Below are 14,679 nucleotides of genomic sequence, written 5' to 3' on the forward strand. Positions count from 1 at the left end.
AACAAGACACCGTTTGTAACATATACACCTAGCCAACATCACCTCCCAGGCCCAAGCAAGCAGCTTTATTACGCTCACCCAAGGTTGCCATAGTTTCTGAACCTTCGCATCGCCGTAGTTCGCTTGCCGGGCATGTCGTGGGTCTGATCTGTCACCCTGGTGACGTTGCTTCTTCGGGACAAATTCATCCCTGCAGCTCGGTTTCGTGTTTCTCCCGAAGACTAGAGCAGTACTTTGGATGTGCCGATGCAATCAAGGACCTTGGGCCCGACGCCGAATCTATCGACATCTCGGCGCTATCGACTCGGAGAATTAGGTAACTACGTATTCTCTACTGCTGACACTTGACGCATGCGGTCTGCGGCATGCCATTGTGATCAAGGGAACGAGACGTCGATCCGGTATTTCAAACCCCGGCTTTGGTCTGTCTCGGACTAGACGAACTGGACATGTTGCCCATCCAAGGGGAATCGAACACGGTCGCCTTGCTCCTAATTGATCAAATCATCCATATTCGTTGCCCGTCATTAGGCGAGCTGCCGAGCAAAAGAAACTTCGCACAAACGACGGGTCCTCAGTGCCGCCACACAGCCTATCATTCAATCTTGAGCCTTCGACAAGAACCACAAGCAGCCGCGGCAATGGACGGATTCGACTACATGCAAGACGTGGTTGGCCAGTTGCCCTTTTTGAAGACCTACAGCCACCTTCTTCTAGCCTTCCCGCTGTCGGACGATGATTCATCGCGTAACAAAGCAAAAGAGCGTCTTCAGTCAGCATCTGTCCAGCTCACAAAGACTTTCCCATGGCTCGCTGCCAAAGTAGTCCAAAAGAGCAGCGCACCGGAAAGGCCGGGCTCTTTTCATCTGGAACCATGCGAGCTGTGGTCATCACCGAACTCGATTATCCGTTTCAAGGATTGCTCAAATGACATGCCTTCCTATCAAGAACTCGTAGAAACCCGCGGACCGGCGTCGATGCTCCCCGGCGACCTCCTGGCCCCCCGGAAAGCGTTTCCAGAAACCTACTATGAAACAGAACGAGATCCGGCTCCAGTAATTGCGCTGCAAGCCAATTTCGTAACTGGAGGTCTCCTTCTGGACTGTGCAGCACAACACAACTTCATTGATATGAGCGGCATCAACCAGTGCTACAACCTGCTCGCAACAGCGCTGCGGGGAGAGCCCTTCCCCAGCGATGCAATCGCGGAGGGAAATATGGACCGCCGGAACCTTGTGCCCTTGCTACAGGAAAACGAGACAGTGCTGGACCATGGGCAATTTCTCCGCCCAGGGTCTGACGACCTGCCCCCGCCGCCTAGGGAGCCCGAATCTCCTTTCTTGTGGCGCTATTTCCGCTTCTCACGCGCAACGCTCGCAGCGTTGAAGGCCATGGCAACGCCACCTACAGCCGGAAGAGAGGCTTGTCCGTCTTCTCCCCCTTCATACGTCTCGACCAACGACGCCCTCTCGGCCTTCTGCTGGCAACGCGTCACCGCAACGCGTCTGGCACGCCGCAAGACCCCTGAGGCCGTGGCCAAGTTCTGCCGCGCCGTCGACGCGCGCCGCGCCATGGGCGTACCACAAGGTTACATGGGGGACCTGGTGACCATTGCTACCTCGACCATGGGCTTCCGCGAGCTCGTCGAAGCGCCCCTAGCCGAGATCTCCAACCGCTTCCGGCGCGATTTGGAGGCGGTCAACAACCGCGACTACGTGCGTAGCTTTGCCACTTGGATCGCGCGCACAGCTGATAAGGCGACCATCGCGTACGGTGGCAAGTTCAACCCCGACACGGACATTGGGTCCTCCTCCTGGGCCCATATTCGGCTCGCCACGGTGGACTTCGGCCCGCTGGGACGACCGTCGCTTATCCGACGACCCGATTTTGTCCCCCTCAAGAGCGACATCTACTTCATGCCACAGACTGAGAGCGGAGACATTGATGCTCTCGTTTGTTTTAATCGGGCCGACTTGGACGGACTCATGAAGGATGAGATGTGGACTACTTACGCCGACTATATCGGTTGATTTGTAGGGTCAAATAGTCTTCTTGGTGAGCCGTATCGCGTGTAGCGCGAATCCACGTAGTGAATTTGACTTGATTGCTCTGAGCGTGTCTGTTTAACAATCCGAGTCCCGACCGACACTGTACATGTACATGTCCAGTCATGAATGCTCCGAACCTTCACTGGGTGGAGCCCCGACTCTGACTCCGAGTTGGCCGACTAGGTACCAAGGTACCCTGTCGTTTTTGCAAGCCCTTCATGCTTTTGCCCCGAACGGCGAGATATTGCTTGGATGGATTTAATGTTGCGCTTAGTACGTACCGAGATATTGTTCATGTTCGGTAGTGGTTTGCCCCCCCCCCACACACCACTTTTTCCTCCCCTTTCCTCTACCTCTACCCCCTTGTTTGCAAAAGGTCCCCAATCCACCGATCTGCCGGTTCCCCGATTGCGCAACTGTGTGGTAGCCTTGTGACCGGATCATGGCTCCGCCGGCAACCACGCCAAGTGTCCTCATCACTGGCTGTAGTGATGGCGGCCTGGGGGCTGCTCTGGTCGAAGCCTTCGCACGGCGAGGTTTCCACGTGCTAGCCACGCTTCGGGACCCAACCAAGGCCACATCGCTAACGTTGATCCCGGGCCGGGTCGAGGTCCTGCAGCTCGATGTGACGGACACAGAATCGATAGCTTCGTGTGCCGCGGCGGCCGCGACCAAGACGGGCGGGCGGCTCGACGTGCTGGTCAACAACGCCGGCGGCATGTTTGTTATGCCGCTGCTCGATACAAATCTGACGCAGGGCAAGAGGCTCTTTGACGTGAACGTGTGGGGCATGTTGGCCGTGACACAAGCATTCGCCCCGATGCTGATCCGTTCGCGGGGTGTTGTGCTCAACATTGCCAGTATTGCGGGTGCGGTGAGGATGGCCTGGCAAGGTGCGTTCTCAATCTAACTGCCTTCGTTCCTCGCTTAGCGCCGCCGTTACCAACACCGGCAAACTACTAGGCATCTATAACTCGTCCAAGGCCTCGGCTCGCTGGATCTCGGAAACGCTCCGGATCGAGATGCAAGGTTTGGGTGTGCGTGTCATTACGGCCATGGTGGGCGAGGTTGAGACCAACATCTACCGGAACGCGCGCGCGCCGCCTTCGCTGCCCCCGTCCTCGTATTACACGTCCATCAAAGATCTTATCTTCCAGCAGGGCACGGGTCAGATGCAAAAGGAGAACGAGAAGGCGTCGGTGACGGCCGAGAATTTGGTTCGGGATGTGCTCAGTGGGCGCGACGGACACGTCTGGCGTGGCGGTGTGGCAGGCCGTGCCAAGTACCTTCACTGGATGGTCCCCGAACGCCTCTTTGAGTGGTTCTTACACTCTTCGAGGGGCATTTATCAAGTCGAACCTCCAAAATAAATGTCACGGCGGAGTAAGAGGACGATATTTACCTGTGGAGCTTCAATGTGATTATGTTATTACCCACCGAAGGAAAGTCATGTAACAGAACTGATAGCAAGGATGTAACTATGTGTTGGAAAAGACCAACAGCAACGATCCACGTTTATCACAAGTCTACGGGATCTTATGAAATGTTACTGAACAGGTGCGAGCCGTGTCCTCATTATCAGAGTCGTTTATTCTGGGTTGTACGCTTGGCCATCACATGATGTATTTCTGCTCGGGCAACAATATTATTATTATTATTCATACTCCGCTATACCCTAGGGCGTGCCGGACCCTCAGCTATTTAGGTAGTGTACAGGAAAACCGTGCCCTCCCGGGCCGGGTGTAAAACCCATACCAACAATCAAGGAGCGATGCGTTTTAGTGAGCCTACATATACAAAGAGAGGAGGCCTCCTGGCCTCCGAACGGGGGCGCGTCAGGCCGCCGCTTCCAGCTCGAGCCTCCTGGCTAAGTTGTACATCGGCAGCTTCCCCGAGTCCATCAGCCAGGCGAGAACTCTCCTCGCGAGCCGTGCAGTCGTGGGATTGATGCCGTGTAGAACAGAGTAAAAGTCCCGTCGTGTCCGAATTCCAGTTCTCTCCCATCTTCTAGTCAACAGCGGTCGGGCAACAATATTAGCGATACTCTACGCAAGAGAACTCGACTTAAGGCACGGCAGTGAAGTTACATATACGTTAGAACATTTATGTACAGAGACCTACCTACGTTGCAATCGAACGAACGGACTGTGGGTGTGTCAACTTGCTATATTGGACGTGGCACAATGGGCAAGATGCTCTCTCATTGCACCCTCTGATATATCACAACATATTCGGGGAGTCTAGTATGTGACAGCCACACCCCAACCTTAATCTCGCTCAACGACTAGCTTGACTGGAGATACCTTATCTTCGTCCATGCCCCCCTTCACGCGGTTGATAACCTCTTTGATCCCTTCCTGGCCTTTCGCAGAGATGAGCCGCTGAAGATCTATCCCTTCCTGGATCCCTTCGAGACCCTTCCTGTTGATAACAAGGGGCGGGGGAACGACTTTGTAGGCTCCCCCGGCTAGAGCCTCGGGCAGATATCCCCCAAACGTGGCAGGCACCGTTTCAAACCAACAGTCGGGGAATGGTTTGAGACTGCCCACAGGTAGTTGCTTGACGTCTACCCCCTCTGGAAACTCATCCAAGTTGTCGATGAAATTGGACGATGCGAACTTGATCTGATAGGAGCCCTGTTAGCTTCTCGTATACCCGGGAGATGGAGGGAAAATGACCGAGTACATACCACCTGCTTGGCTGCCGCCGCAACCTTACACGCTGCAAGATTGCCCGTCTTCAGACCGGCCGCCATGAAGATGCCGGCACATTCGCCTTTGTCGAGCTCTACAGCAAGCTTCTCGGTTACATCCGGATCGCTGTAGTCAAAGACTTGGACTGCACCAATGCCCTTGACGTAGTCGAAGTTCTTCTTCGAGCAGGTTGCAATCACGTCATAGCCGGCGGCTGTAACGAGCTGGATGGCATTGCTGCCAACAGCAGAGCTACCTCCCCAGACCAAAACGGACTTCCCATTTTTGGGTACGCCCGGCTTGGGGTAATCGAGCTGCAGATAGTCCTTTCCGAACAGAAGCATCGCGCTGGTGGCGGCGCAGAGGCCGAGAACAACAGGCTCCCGGTACGGCATGTCGCCCGGAATCTTGGTCATCAATTTGTCTTCCAGGGCTACATAGTCCTGGAACCCGTTATTGGCGCTGAAGCCAAAGACGCGGTCGCCAACTTGGAACTGAGAGGCAGCAGAAGAACCTGGGAGCACGGCCTCGACAGTGCCAGCAACGTCGCAGCCCAGAATGACGGGATATCCGAATCCGATGTCCCTGTCCTGGAGGATATAGTCGCAGGGATTGATGGCCCAGGCGTGCACCTTGACCAGCACTTTGTGGTCGCCAAGCTCGTCGTTGGTCGGGAATGGACTATCGCGGACAGCGCCGGGGACGCCAAATTTGTCCTGCCAGAGAGCGCGGTTGGTGGGGGTAGCCATGGCTGATTGGGCACTGATGTGTTGTGGCAGTGGTTTGAAGGTATTGATCGAAGGTGTAATGAAGATGGTTGTTAGGTTGAGGTTGGAAACGGAAACTTGGTGATTTTGGACTGGAGTCTTGGGCGGGTGTGTGGATGCACGAAGAAATCATCCGACTTTGGTGTAACGCAAACATCGGAGCTGGATTAAACTACCTACCAATCAACAGACATCGGGTCTGGGAATATTAAGTCCGCCCGTTCATGGCTGGATTCGGGCCCAGGTGGATCTAAAGTCCGCTTCATGTTTGCTTTTGCTCCTAAACCTAAATTCCCATACGTCAGAACCCCCACCTACACAAAGACTCTACCCATTAATGACATAGTTAGGGCGAGCAGCGGACAGTGTTTGGGGCGGCCTCACACACTGGGGCACACCCTTTCCCGGGGCCCCTTCAACCTAAATACCATGTACCTTGGACCGTGTGTCGTGACTTCCTGGCAGCAAGGTGCCCCAACTCGTCGATGCAATCACGAAGAGCATATCAGCTCCTGAGCCAAACAAAGAAGCTTGCCAATCATTGTTGTTAGGGTTGGTAGATTTGACTAACGACCTGGATTCACACGTTTAGTAGTAAAACCCTGTAAAAATGTGCTGGAGATGCCCTCAATAGCGACAGTCATGCCTGGTAACCGGAAGCGCCTGGGCACCTAGAACGGGGGGTTCGATTATGCGGCGGCGGTTGTCCGACATATCTGTGATCAGCTATCAATGTAACGATTCTCGGGAGTACGTGATATTCTCTTTGGAGCAGTTCTCTGATGCAGACGTTGAGTTGTTATGAGCGTAGATACGGGAGGTAGTTTGTTACGCTTCCCTTGTGAAGTCGCTGTGTCTTGAGTGAGATGCACCAGTTGCGGAGGGACTGGATCGTCACGCGGTGATGCGCACGGGTGGTATATACACGGGCTAAGATGAACCTGTCCCGAGCTGTCGGAATGTCTTGACGGGCGGTGAAATCGGTCATCCGCTTCAGGGAGGCGAGCAACGCGTCGGAAATGTGGTCATGAACACACAAGCGAGGTATTACCCCGTACAATTGGCTCTTCCCAAGACGTGCCTGGCACGTCAGCAAACCATCCAAATTCCGTGGACTGTCGGAACTTATCGTCGGACGCCACAGGGCAATCCAAGCTTCGTTTCTAGGGGCACCCACTCAGTGCCTCATGTTTCACGGGTTGCGCGCATTAGGGAAAATTGGGAGCAATATTTGCTCTCAAACTTGCTCATATACTCAACTAAAGCTTCTGGTGCGTTGAGTCGTAAGAGATAATTAAGATGACCGTCCTGATTACTATGCAGTGACAAATATCGTGATAAATACTGGATGAAATGCCTCTCATTTTCGTTCACTGACCCGTTCTCGGGCATCACCAGTTCTCTCTTTGATCAAGAGTCAAAACTCTCCCGCGATGCGGCCTCTCTTAACCCTTTCCTTTCTCCCCCTTCTCCTCACTGTCGCCTCTCTCTCCCCCCTCACAACCGCATCACCAGCTTCTCAAGCCCTTTCCCCCAACCCACCCCCACCCAACCCCTCCTCCCTCCCCCACCGCACCCTCGCCGGCATCCGCGTCGTCGACACCCCCATCGTGCGGGACGCCGAAGCCCTGGCCAAGAAGTACTCGCCCGGCAGTTACAACCACATCATGCGGTGCTGGCTGTGGGGCGCGCTGCAGCTGCGGCACGACGCGACGCTCGCGGCGCAGGTGGACCTCGAGGTGCACGCGGTGGGGCTGATGCTGCACGACCTGGCGTCGGACCACAACCTGTCGCACCCCTTCGTCAGCGCCGACCGCCGCTTCGAGGTCGACTCGGCCATCGCCGCCGCCGACTTCATCCGCGCCCATCACGACGGTAGGAAATGGCCGGACTGGCGCGTGCAGAGGGTGTGGGATGGGATCGCGCTGCATGCGGAGCCGAAGCTGGCGCTGTACAAGGAGCCGGATGTGTTTGCGATTTATTGGGGGAATGAGATGGACTGGTCGTATGGGAGGTCCGGGGGGCAGAGGATGGGCATTACGGAGGAGGAGCATGCGGCGGTGATGGAGGCGTTCCCGAATGGGGATAGTGGTGGAGACTCGGATGGGCCGAGCGCGGGGTTGTTGTGGTTCATTGCGTGGTATTGCAAGTATAAGCCGGAGAGTACTTATGGTGAGTTTGGCTGAGTTATTTGGTCTGGGAAACCGGAGAGTGTGCTGACTCGTGCTACTTAGATACTTGGATGCAGGCGTATGGGGATGTGGTGCCGGGTTATTCACCGGTTGGACATAGGCTGTATGACGGGGCTTTGGCACAGGCTGGGGTGAATGTGACTGGAATCGTTTAGTGATTTGTCGAACTAGTCTAGAGCTGGATGTGGATCGGGTGATATTTCGGGGTCATCAACCTCTTTCTTGCTGGCCTGTGTGTTTTGTCCTTCCTGTTGCTATGCTTTAATCTGGTTCTTGCTAAGCCTAGCTCTAGATAAACATTAGGCCCCAACGCGAACCTGCTTAGCAGGTGATCGCCCCTCAACCCTTGGAGTGTATTGTAGATGCTGTTAGGGCGGACGTGGCGTGTTGACGGGCAGCTATTGGCGGCCGATGCCAGGTAAATATGGAAGTTTGTTTCTCCTGACCCGAGCGAAAGTTATGCATCTTGCATAATACTGAACGATGGGCCGAAGTGTGCGTGGAAATGCGTGATATACACCTGATATGTTTATCTTTCCGGATCATTTTATCATGATGTGTTGACCGCTTGCCTAGAGAACGCCGTCCATGTTCGAACCGAAGACCCAACAAAAGTAATTTAGGGGAACTCCCAAACTCTCATCAACCCAACAGAACCCACCCCGAATACCTGACAACATACAACCCCCCAGTTCTAATTGCGCCCATTCCGGCAGCCCACGGCAGCACCAACGGCCAGCCCATGGAAACAGCTACACCGCCAACCCACCACATCACATTACAACCCACACGCAGGACCGCAAAACCACCACCACCCCACAAATCCCGCCCCCGCCACCAACAACACAACATACAAAAGCAGCACCAGCCTCCGCCTCAGCCGCCTCTGCCGCTGGTGCTCCAAACCCTGGTTATAGAACTCGCGCGCCCCACGCGCCAGCGCGTCCGTCTGCTCCGGCCTCGGCCCGTGCCCCTTTGCGCGCACAAACTCGATATGGTGGAGCGTTGTTGGTCTGGGTTGCAGTAGTTGCGGGGGCTTTTCGTTGTTGTTGTACCCGTAGTTGGAGTCGAAGTTGGAGTGGTGGTTGTAGTTTCCGCAAGGCTCCGCTTTTATCCGTTGTCCCTCCGAGGACTCCCGTCCCGGCCCCGCCTGCGACTCCGGTTCTGTGGGGCCAGATCTGGGTGGGGCCGGGTGGGACCGTTGGGTGGAGTCGCCGGGTTCGGGTGTCGCCGCCGGCGTGGATTGTGGGGGAGGAGTTCGGGAGATGAAGAGGTCTGCTGGGGGTTGGACGGGCATGCGGGCGATGGGTGCCATGGCGGGATGCGTGCAGGGAAAGGCGGGTTTGCGGGAGGTTCTTCGTTTCAGTTGTGACGGGCCCGGGACTGGCTCACTGGGTGTACGTAGGTACATACAGTCGACGCTGGTTGTGTTCGTGTTGATGGGCTCCGTTGAGATAAATTGGCTTGACAAGATTTTATGGCAGTTGGTGATCAGGCTTTAGGGTTAATTTCAGGCAGCCGTTTGGTTTAGGCGCTAAAGTGCGGTGGGCTGAGGCTCGACACAGCCTCGAAGGTGCCTCTTAGGTGCCTCACTGGCATCTGACGCTTAATCAGCTCGGGGCAATGCGTCGAGGGCCTGTTCCCCACATGGAAATGACTGGTTCAATTCTTGACGACAGTTGAAGCTCTTTGACTGGGACACATCCATCGGGCCTGGGCATTGAGCGTAGATGGAGCGGACGGCAATCACGTCCGATCAACTTCGTCACCCTCAGCGTCCTGTTGGAAGACCAACAGCCACGATTCCACGGTTATCTCACAGATGATGGAGCTTACAACAGTCAGATTGGGATACTCGTAGCAGCCCAGAAGTCGTCAATTGAGGTTCTCCTCCTCTCTTTCTGTCCTTCCCCTCATCTCGTGTAAAATAGCTCGTCAGCCCTTGGCCTCCCCCCACGTAGGCTGCATTGCGCCCCCCCCGTAGGGCAGCCATACATGTTCTGCAACCGAATGTCCGAGTGCCAAGTGCCACAACTTCCAACACGTCCATGACCCGGAAAAAGCGTAACAGCGCGGAGAGAGCAACGTATATCGCCGATACGATGACCCGTGGACAAAGAAATGATATATGCCTGCTGCGAATTCATAACCCATGGCCAATATACAATGGGCAGGATCCCACCACAACTCGGCAGAGTTGGAGAGGTCCGTGTGCATCGGGAAGTGAGGCAAGCACGGCGTGCTCAAGTTTGCAAGTGCGGCCTGGAACGGGGCGAGTAGGGAGTGTGTTTCGTGGCGTGCGTGGTTAGGTAGGTTGGTAATTGTCAACATTACGGACCGTGAAGACACTCGCGGTTCCGTCGTCACGGGAAAGGCGTTGCGGAAGGCGCATGCACCAGTTATGACTTGGCCAACCGTAAGGGGTTACGTTTGGGGTCAAAAGAGCTATTTCATCAACCATTGCAAAACGGCGGCGACAAGGTCATTCTCTCAACCTTCAATATTGCCCTGCCGTTTGGCTATCTCTCCCCAGTCCGTCCTTGCCAGTCGCCCCGAGTGTATATAAGTACCGTTCCACTTCCGGCCGCCATGAGAGCTGTCGTGTAGGCTTGGCGACGCGGCCAACGTTGTTGCTGGGGCGGCTTCAATAACTGAAGTCGGTGGTGAGACGGCGTGGTTGGTTTCAGAGACCGCGCTCTGGACGCGGGGCTTTGGCTGCGTTTGGGACAGTGGTCAGCATTGCGGTGAATCAAAGTGCGGTAGGAGCGGTAAGAGATTTGCGAATGAAATACGTACCGAACGCCGCCTGCAAAGCCTCCGCCCTCCCGTTCCCTAGACGAGGAGGCCGGCGACGATGCCCGTAACGATGAAAGGTAGTTTCACATAACAAAGGTGGGCTCGTTTGAGCCTGACATGTGTTTCCGCCGCTGCTACGAGCATCCTCTTGACGTCGTCTTGTTTGAACTTCGACGAGGTTTTCAGAGTTAAATCCTTATATTTTAAAACTAACTACGTCAAAGCCCGACGGCACTGGTTCATGTCAACCCTTGTAAGAAACGAAAAATGAGGGGGGCTGATCAAGACTTCTTACCGACGGTCTTGGGCGAATAGCGGAACACCGGCATCTTGGGTTTTTCTTTTATCTCGATGCTAGATCATGATAATTGCTGAATTTTATGGGTTCTGTGAGGGCGAAGTTGGTTGTGAGAGTGGGAGTGGGTTGTTTTGGAAGGAGCCATGCTGAGAAAATTTAAATCTTTTAAACACCTCGAAAGCCACGTGTGGTTCTATTCCCAATCATTTGCAAGGATTATTTTATTGCCTTGCGGAGGAACGAGAGGAATGGGCCGGTCGCAGCCCAGTTTCCTAACATGGAGTTATTTCTAGGATCAGTACCTAGATACCTACCGGTACCTATATATCCGCCGGGAGCATTTGTGCTACGGACCTGTGGAGAGTTCGGAGCCCTCTTTACCAATTGTCATGGAGCACATACTTCTGTCTTTAATCTTGAATGATTCGTTGGTTGTTTGCACGTTGTATTGGAGATATTGGGCCGTGTTTGCCGCTACGTACCGACATATCGGCTTCTGATCGTCGCTACCGCTGCGGTAGCAATCAAGTTCTCCAAACTGCCTTTTCCGACATTATGCATGAGAGAGACTTTCCAAAATGGCGAAAGACAGGCCGAAGGGCATTTTGTGGGCTCAACAAAGAACTCCTATCGACCAACGGCAGGGGCCCTCCAAGTTGCTGGAAAAGAAATTCAGAAGGTTAAGTAACCCCCTTCTGTTCAATTCTTTGAGAGATGATACAGTTCTTTGGGGCAGCAATGCATCCCCCGATTTAGGGTAACACTGCATACAATAGTTACCTTAACCCAGGACTATTCTAGATGACAATGGACCGTCGCCTAAGCACAAACCCCGCGTTCAGCTGCCATGGCTCCTACTTGGCACGGCTAACATAAATGTTGAAGAGCTGGATCGGCACGTGGGGGATATGAAGTCTTCGAGTGGGACGTTGACTCTTCAATACGCGGGCTGGGAATGCCCGTCTTACGGACTCCTCTATATCAAGGTACATGTATACATACACTAGCTCTCGCTCGTCTCAGTCTATAAGATGAGAATTTATCTCTAGGAATCTAACATCTTCAGCTTGCCATCTCGACCGTCTTGGATCAAATTCATCCACTATGCGATCCATCTCCTACTTTCTTCTGGCCTTGTGCCCGCTCACTGCTATGGCCGCCCTCAATGGCCACTGCTCCGGAACCGCAACGGGCACGGCCAAGAGGCAGGGCATCTGCGTTAAGACCTCGACTTGCGCTTCGTTTGGAGGGTCGACCATCAATGGCGGATGTCCTAACGACCCAGCCGACGTCAAATGCTGCACCATGTACCAGTGCTTCGGCGATGAGTCGATGTGCCAGTGGACCAACACTGCCTGTGATGGCACATGGCGATCCGGTCGGTACCCCTCCCTGTGCCTGGTTTACATATTTTCGCACTAGTTATCAACAAATAATAGCGTAAATGTTAAACTTTTGAGAACAGGACTCTGCCCGGGAGGAAGCAACTACAAATGTTGCGATTTCGTCTAAGTTTATGTCATCTTAAGGGCACGAATTGGTGGAATACGGGGCTGCAGCCGCAAGAGCGACATTGTTCGCTATTGTCATGTCTTACCGCCAGTGGATGTTGGAGGAACATGAGCGGATAAGAGACTGCAGAAATCGTGTCCCGTCATGCCGTCACGGGGAAGGCGATGCGGAGGACAGATGCGCCGGTTATAGCTTGTCCTGTGGTGAAGAGTTGCGTTTCGATAGCAAGAGAGCGTTTTGTCCACCGTCGCAAAGTAACGGCGACAACATCATTCTCCCGACCCCGATAATTATTGCTTGGTGATCATGCGAGTCCCAAACTTCCGAGTCCCTGCCGACCCCGTTTTTGCCCGCACGCACCCCCTAGCTCATGTATACGGGTTGCTCTTTTAGTCCCCGCCGTGGCGGCCGTCTAAAGAGTGTGGCGGCGCCGCGAATGTTATTCATAGATCTCCGCTCTAGGTGGTGTGTCGAGTGCCGTTGGCATGGTCGACCTTAATGGTTGCGCCTGGGGCCCACGACTGTGTTGGAGAAATTGGTTAGCGATGCGATCAGCTACCTCGGTTTGGCCACAACGGTAAAAGAATGGCGGAGGGGAAAATACAAGGTACCTACAGTCGTGCCGCGAAAACCTTAAACAGGTACCTAACCTAAGGTACCTATGAGCTCGTCAGATGGCGCCATCGAGAGACGGAATGAGAACACAACGAGCAGGTACCTAGCTAGGAGGTTGAAAATAAAGCCATTCGAAACCCCAAATCTACTTTTTATTGGACTCAATTTCTTTGCCGTACTTTGCTCTGTTTTCTTCACATCTTCTTTTAACTAGTTACCTCTTTTCTTTTCTTTTTTTTTTTCTTTTTTATTTATTTTCTCTTGTTTACTTTTTCTTTCCTCGATTTACTTTCCCCCCTTTGAGTTCGGCCTTTTGTGGCCAGAGGGAGCGAGGCACCTTTGAACTGGGAATAACAACCGGCGGAGCTTTTAAACACCATGAATGTCAGGTGCAAATCAGGTCTTGGTTTTTTGCACAGGCGCGCCTTTTTTTTTAAAAAGATACTTTTCGGACTATGTGACCGCTCCCCTACCGGTCGAGGGACCCAGCCTGGGAGCTATCGAAGGCGAAGAGTACCCTCCTAGTGCGAGGACCGGGAAGATTGGGCTTCGAGGGTTCCTCTTTACTAGGAGGGTCCCCTGAAGTGGTAACGCCGGTATGCCGCTGCGGTATGGCGCGCGAGACATTCGAACATCTCGTACTCGAATGCAACGGAGCGGCAGATAAACCTCAGCCCTGGCCAGACGACGGCGCAGAGCTACTGGAGTGGCTAGATGACGTGGAGAAGGCTGCCATAGTGGTGGGGTCGGTACTTGGGCTGGGGAGGCTGAACGAGTTCCGGCTGGCGGTAGAGCTGGAAAATGAGAACAACGAGGAGGCCCGCGGCGGGGACGAAGCGGAGTAGCAGAAGGGCACCAATGGAACAGAGGTTACAACTCATTTTATCTATTTCGTTACTTTGACCTCGGAAGGTGGGTGAGCCCTTTCGAGGAGATGGATCCACGGGGTAGCGGCGAGGCCGCAGCGAACGTGCGGAGGTTTTCATCCAGTTTAGGCATGGTTTTTCCTACCGAGTTAATCGCTGAGGGACCGCATGTACTTAGTACCTAGCGTGATAAGAGAAATAATAATGGATGGATGGATGGAATTTATTTCGCCCGGAGGCACTGGGCCTATAGGGCCTTAGCACGCTAACTATAATGTGTGACCGCTCCCCATGGACTATGCACGTGACCCCACCTCCCCACACACAACCCCAACCCTGGCGCGCGCCTCTCCTTTTTGCACTCATCCATCAACTCAATTGAATTCAATCAACAACGCTCAATTTCTTCAGAAACGCAACAAGCGCTCGATTCCCAACAACGTAGTAATCGCTGAATTCCTTCGAAAACGCGATAAAATCTGCAGTCGCTGGCATCTTGTAAGCTACCTTACCCTAACCCTGGCGCACTTACAACCTTCTAGCCTTGTCAGCCATGGCTGACTTACACGTACCTGGTTACGAAGACGACGACCTCCCTGATCTACCTCCACCACTTTCGCAATATTCTATAGATCTAGATTTTTATTGCGTTTTTTTAGCGATTCGGCCGCTCCCAAGATTGATAGATTTGACTGCGTTGTTGATTGAATTCAATTGCGTTGATGGATGAGTGCGAAAAGGAGATGCGCACGCGCGCCAGGGTTGGGGTTATGTATCTGGAGAGTCACGTGCATAGTCCGGGGGGGGGGGGGGGGAAGGGGGCCATCACAAAGCACAAAAGAAAACTCCCCCTTTTTTTTTTTTTTTTTTTTTTTTTTGGGGGAGAGGAGAG

At 53.8% G+C, this 14,679-nt stretch overlaps 7 protein-coding genes across 7 annotated transcripts; 4 read left to right on the top strand and 3 right to left on the bottom strand.

Moving 5' to 3' along the window:
* Nucleotides 1–641: 641 nt before the first annotated feature.
* CHGG_10028 (uncharacterized protein) lies at nucleotides 642–2,030 on the top strand (the record flags this gene model as incomplete). The annotated part of the gene is made up of 1 exon (XM_001227954.1): nucleotides 642–2,030. One exon carries the CDS (start codon nucleotides 642–644, stop codon nucleotides 2,028–2,030), a length of 1,389 nt encoding a protein of 462 aa, XP_001227955.1.
* Nucleotides 2,031–2,490: 460 nt separating this feature from the next.
* CHGG_10029 (uncharacterized protein) lies at nucleotides 2,491–3,418 on the top strand (the record flags this gene model as incomplete). Its single annotated transcript, XM_001227955.1, has 2 exons — nucleotides 2,491–2,941; nucleotides 3,012–3,418. The coding sequence occupies 2 exons, from the start codon at nucleotides 2,491–2,493 to the stop codon at nucleotides 3,416–3,418; spliced, it is 858 nt and encodes a 285-aa protein (XP_001227956.1).
* Nucleotides 3,419–3,809: 391 nt separating this feature from the next.
* CHGG_10030 (uncharacterized protein) lies at nucleotides 3,810–5,490 on the bottom strand (the record flags this gene model as incomplete). Its single annotated transcript, XM_001227956.1, has 4 exons — nucleotides 3,810–4,055; nucleotides 4,174–4,212; nucleotides 4,352–4,684; nucleotides 4,738–5,490. The coding sequence occupies 4 exons, from the start codon at nucleotides 5,488–5,490 to the stop codon at nucleotides 3,810–3,812; spliced, it is 1,371 nt and encodes a 456-aa protein (XP_001227957.1).
* A 1,451-nt stretch (nucleotides 5,491–6,941) lies between these two features.
* On the top strand, nucleotides 6,942–7,800 carry CHGG_10031 (uncharacterized protein; the record flags this gene model as incomplete). Its single annotated transcript, XM_001227957.1, has 2 exons — nucleotides 6,942–7,680; nucleotides 7,757–7,800. 2 exons carry the CDS (start codon nucleotides 6,942–6,944, stop codon nucleotides 7,798–7,800), a joined length of 783 nt encoding a protein of 260 aa, XP_001227958.1.
* Nucleotides 7,801–8,394: 594 nt separating this feature from the next.
* On the bottom strand, nucleotides 8,395–9,015 carry CHGG_10032 (uncharacterized protein; the record flags this gene model as incomplete). The annotated part of the gene is made up of 2 exons (XM_001227958.1): nucleotides 8,395–8,452; nucleotides 8,555–9,015. 2 exons carry the CDS (start codon nucleotides 9,013–9,015, stop codon nucleotides 8,395–8,397), a joined length of 519 nt encoding a protein of 172 aa, XP_001227959.1.
* Nucleotides 9,016–10,383: 1,368 nt separating this feature from the next.
* CHGG_10033 (uncharacterized protein) lies at nucleotides 10,384–10,825 on the bottom strand (the record flags this gene model as incomplete). Its single annotated transcript, XM_001227959.1, has 3 exons — nucleotides 10,384–10,415; nucleotides 10,497–10,664; nucleotides 10,792–10,825. The coding sequence occupies 3 exons, from the start codon at nucleotides 10,823–10,825 to the stop codon at nucleotides 10,384–10,386; spliced, it is 234 nt and encodes a 77-aa protein (XP_001227960.1).
* Nucleotides 10,826–11,898: 1,073 nt separating this feature from the next.
* Nucleotides 11,899–12,306, top strand: CHGG_10034 (uncharacterized protein; the record flags this gene model as incomplete). Its single annotated transcript, XM_001227960.1, has 2 exons — nucleotides 11,899–12,172; nucleotides 12,260–12,306. The coding sequence occupies 2 exons, from the start codon at nucleotides 11,899–11,901 to the stop codon at nucleotides 12,304–12,306; spliced, it is 321 nt and encodes a 106-aa protein (XP_001227961.1).
* Nucleotides 12,307–14,679: the final 2,373 nt, after the last annotated feature.

The sequence above is a fragment of the Chaetomium globosum genome, genomic scaffold, assembly GCF_000143365.1.
Source record: "Chaetomium globosum CBS 148.51 scaffold_7 genomic scaffold, whole genome shotgun sequence".
Taxonomy (NCBI): Eukaryota; Fungi; Ascomycota; class Sordariomycetes; order Sordariales; family Chaetomiaceae; genus Chaetomium; species Chaetomium globosum.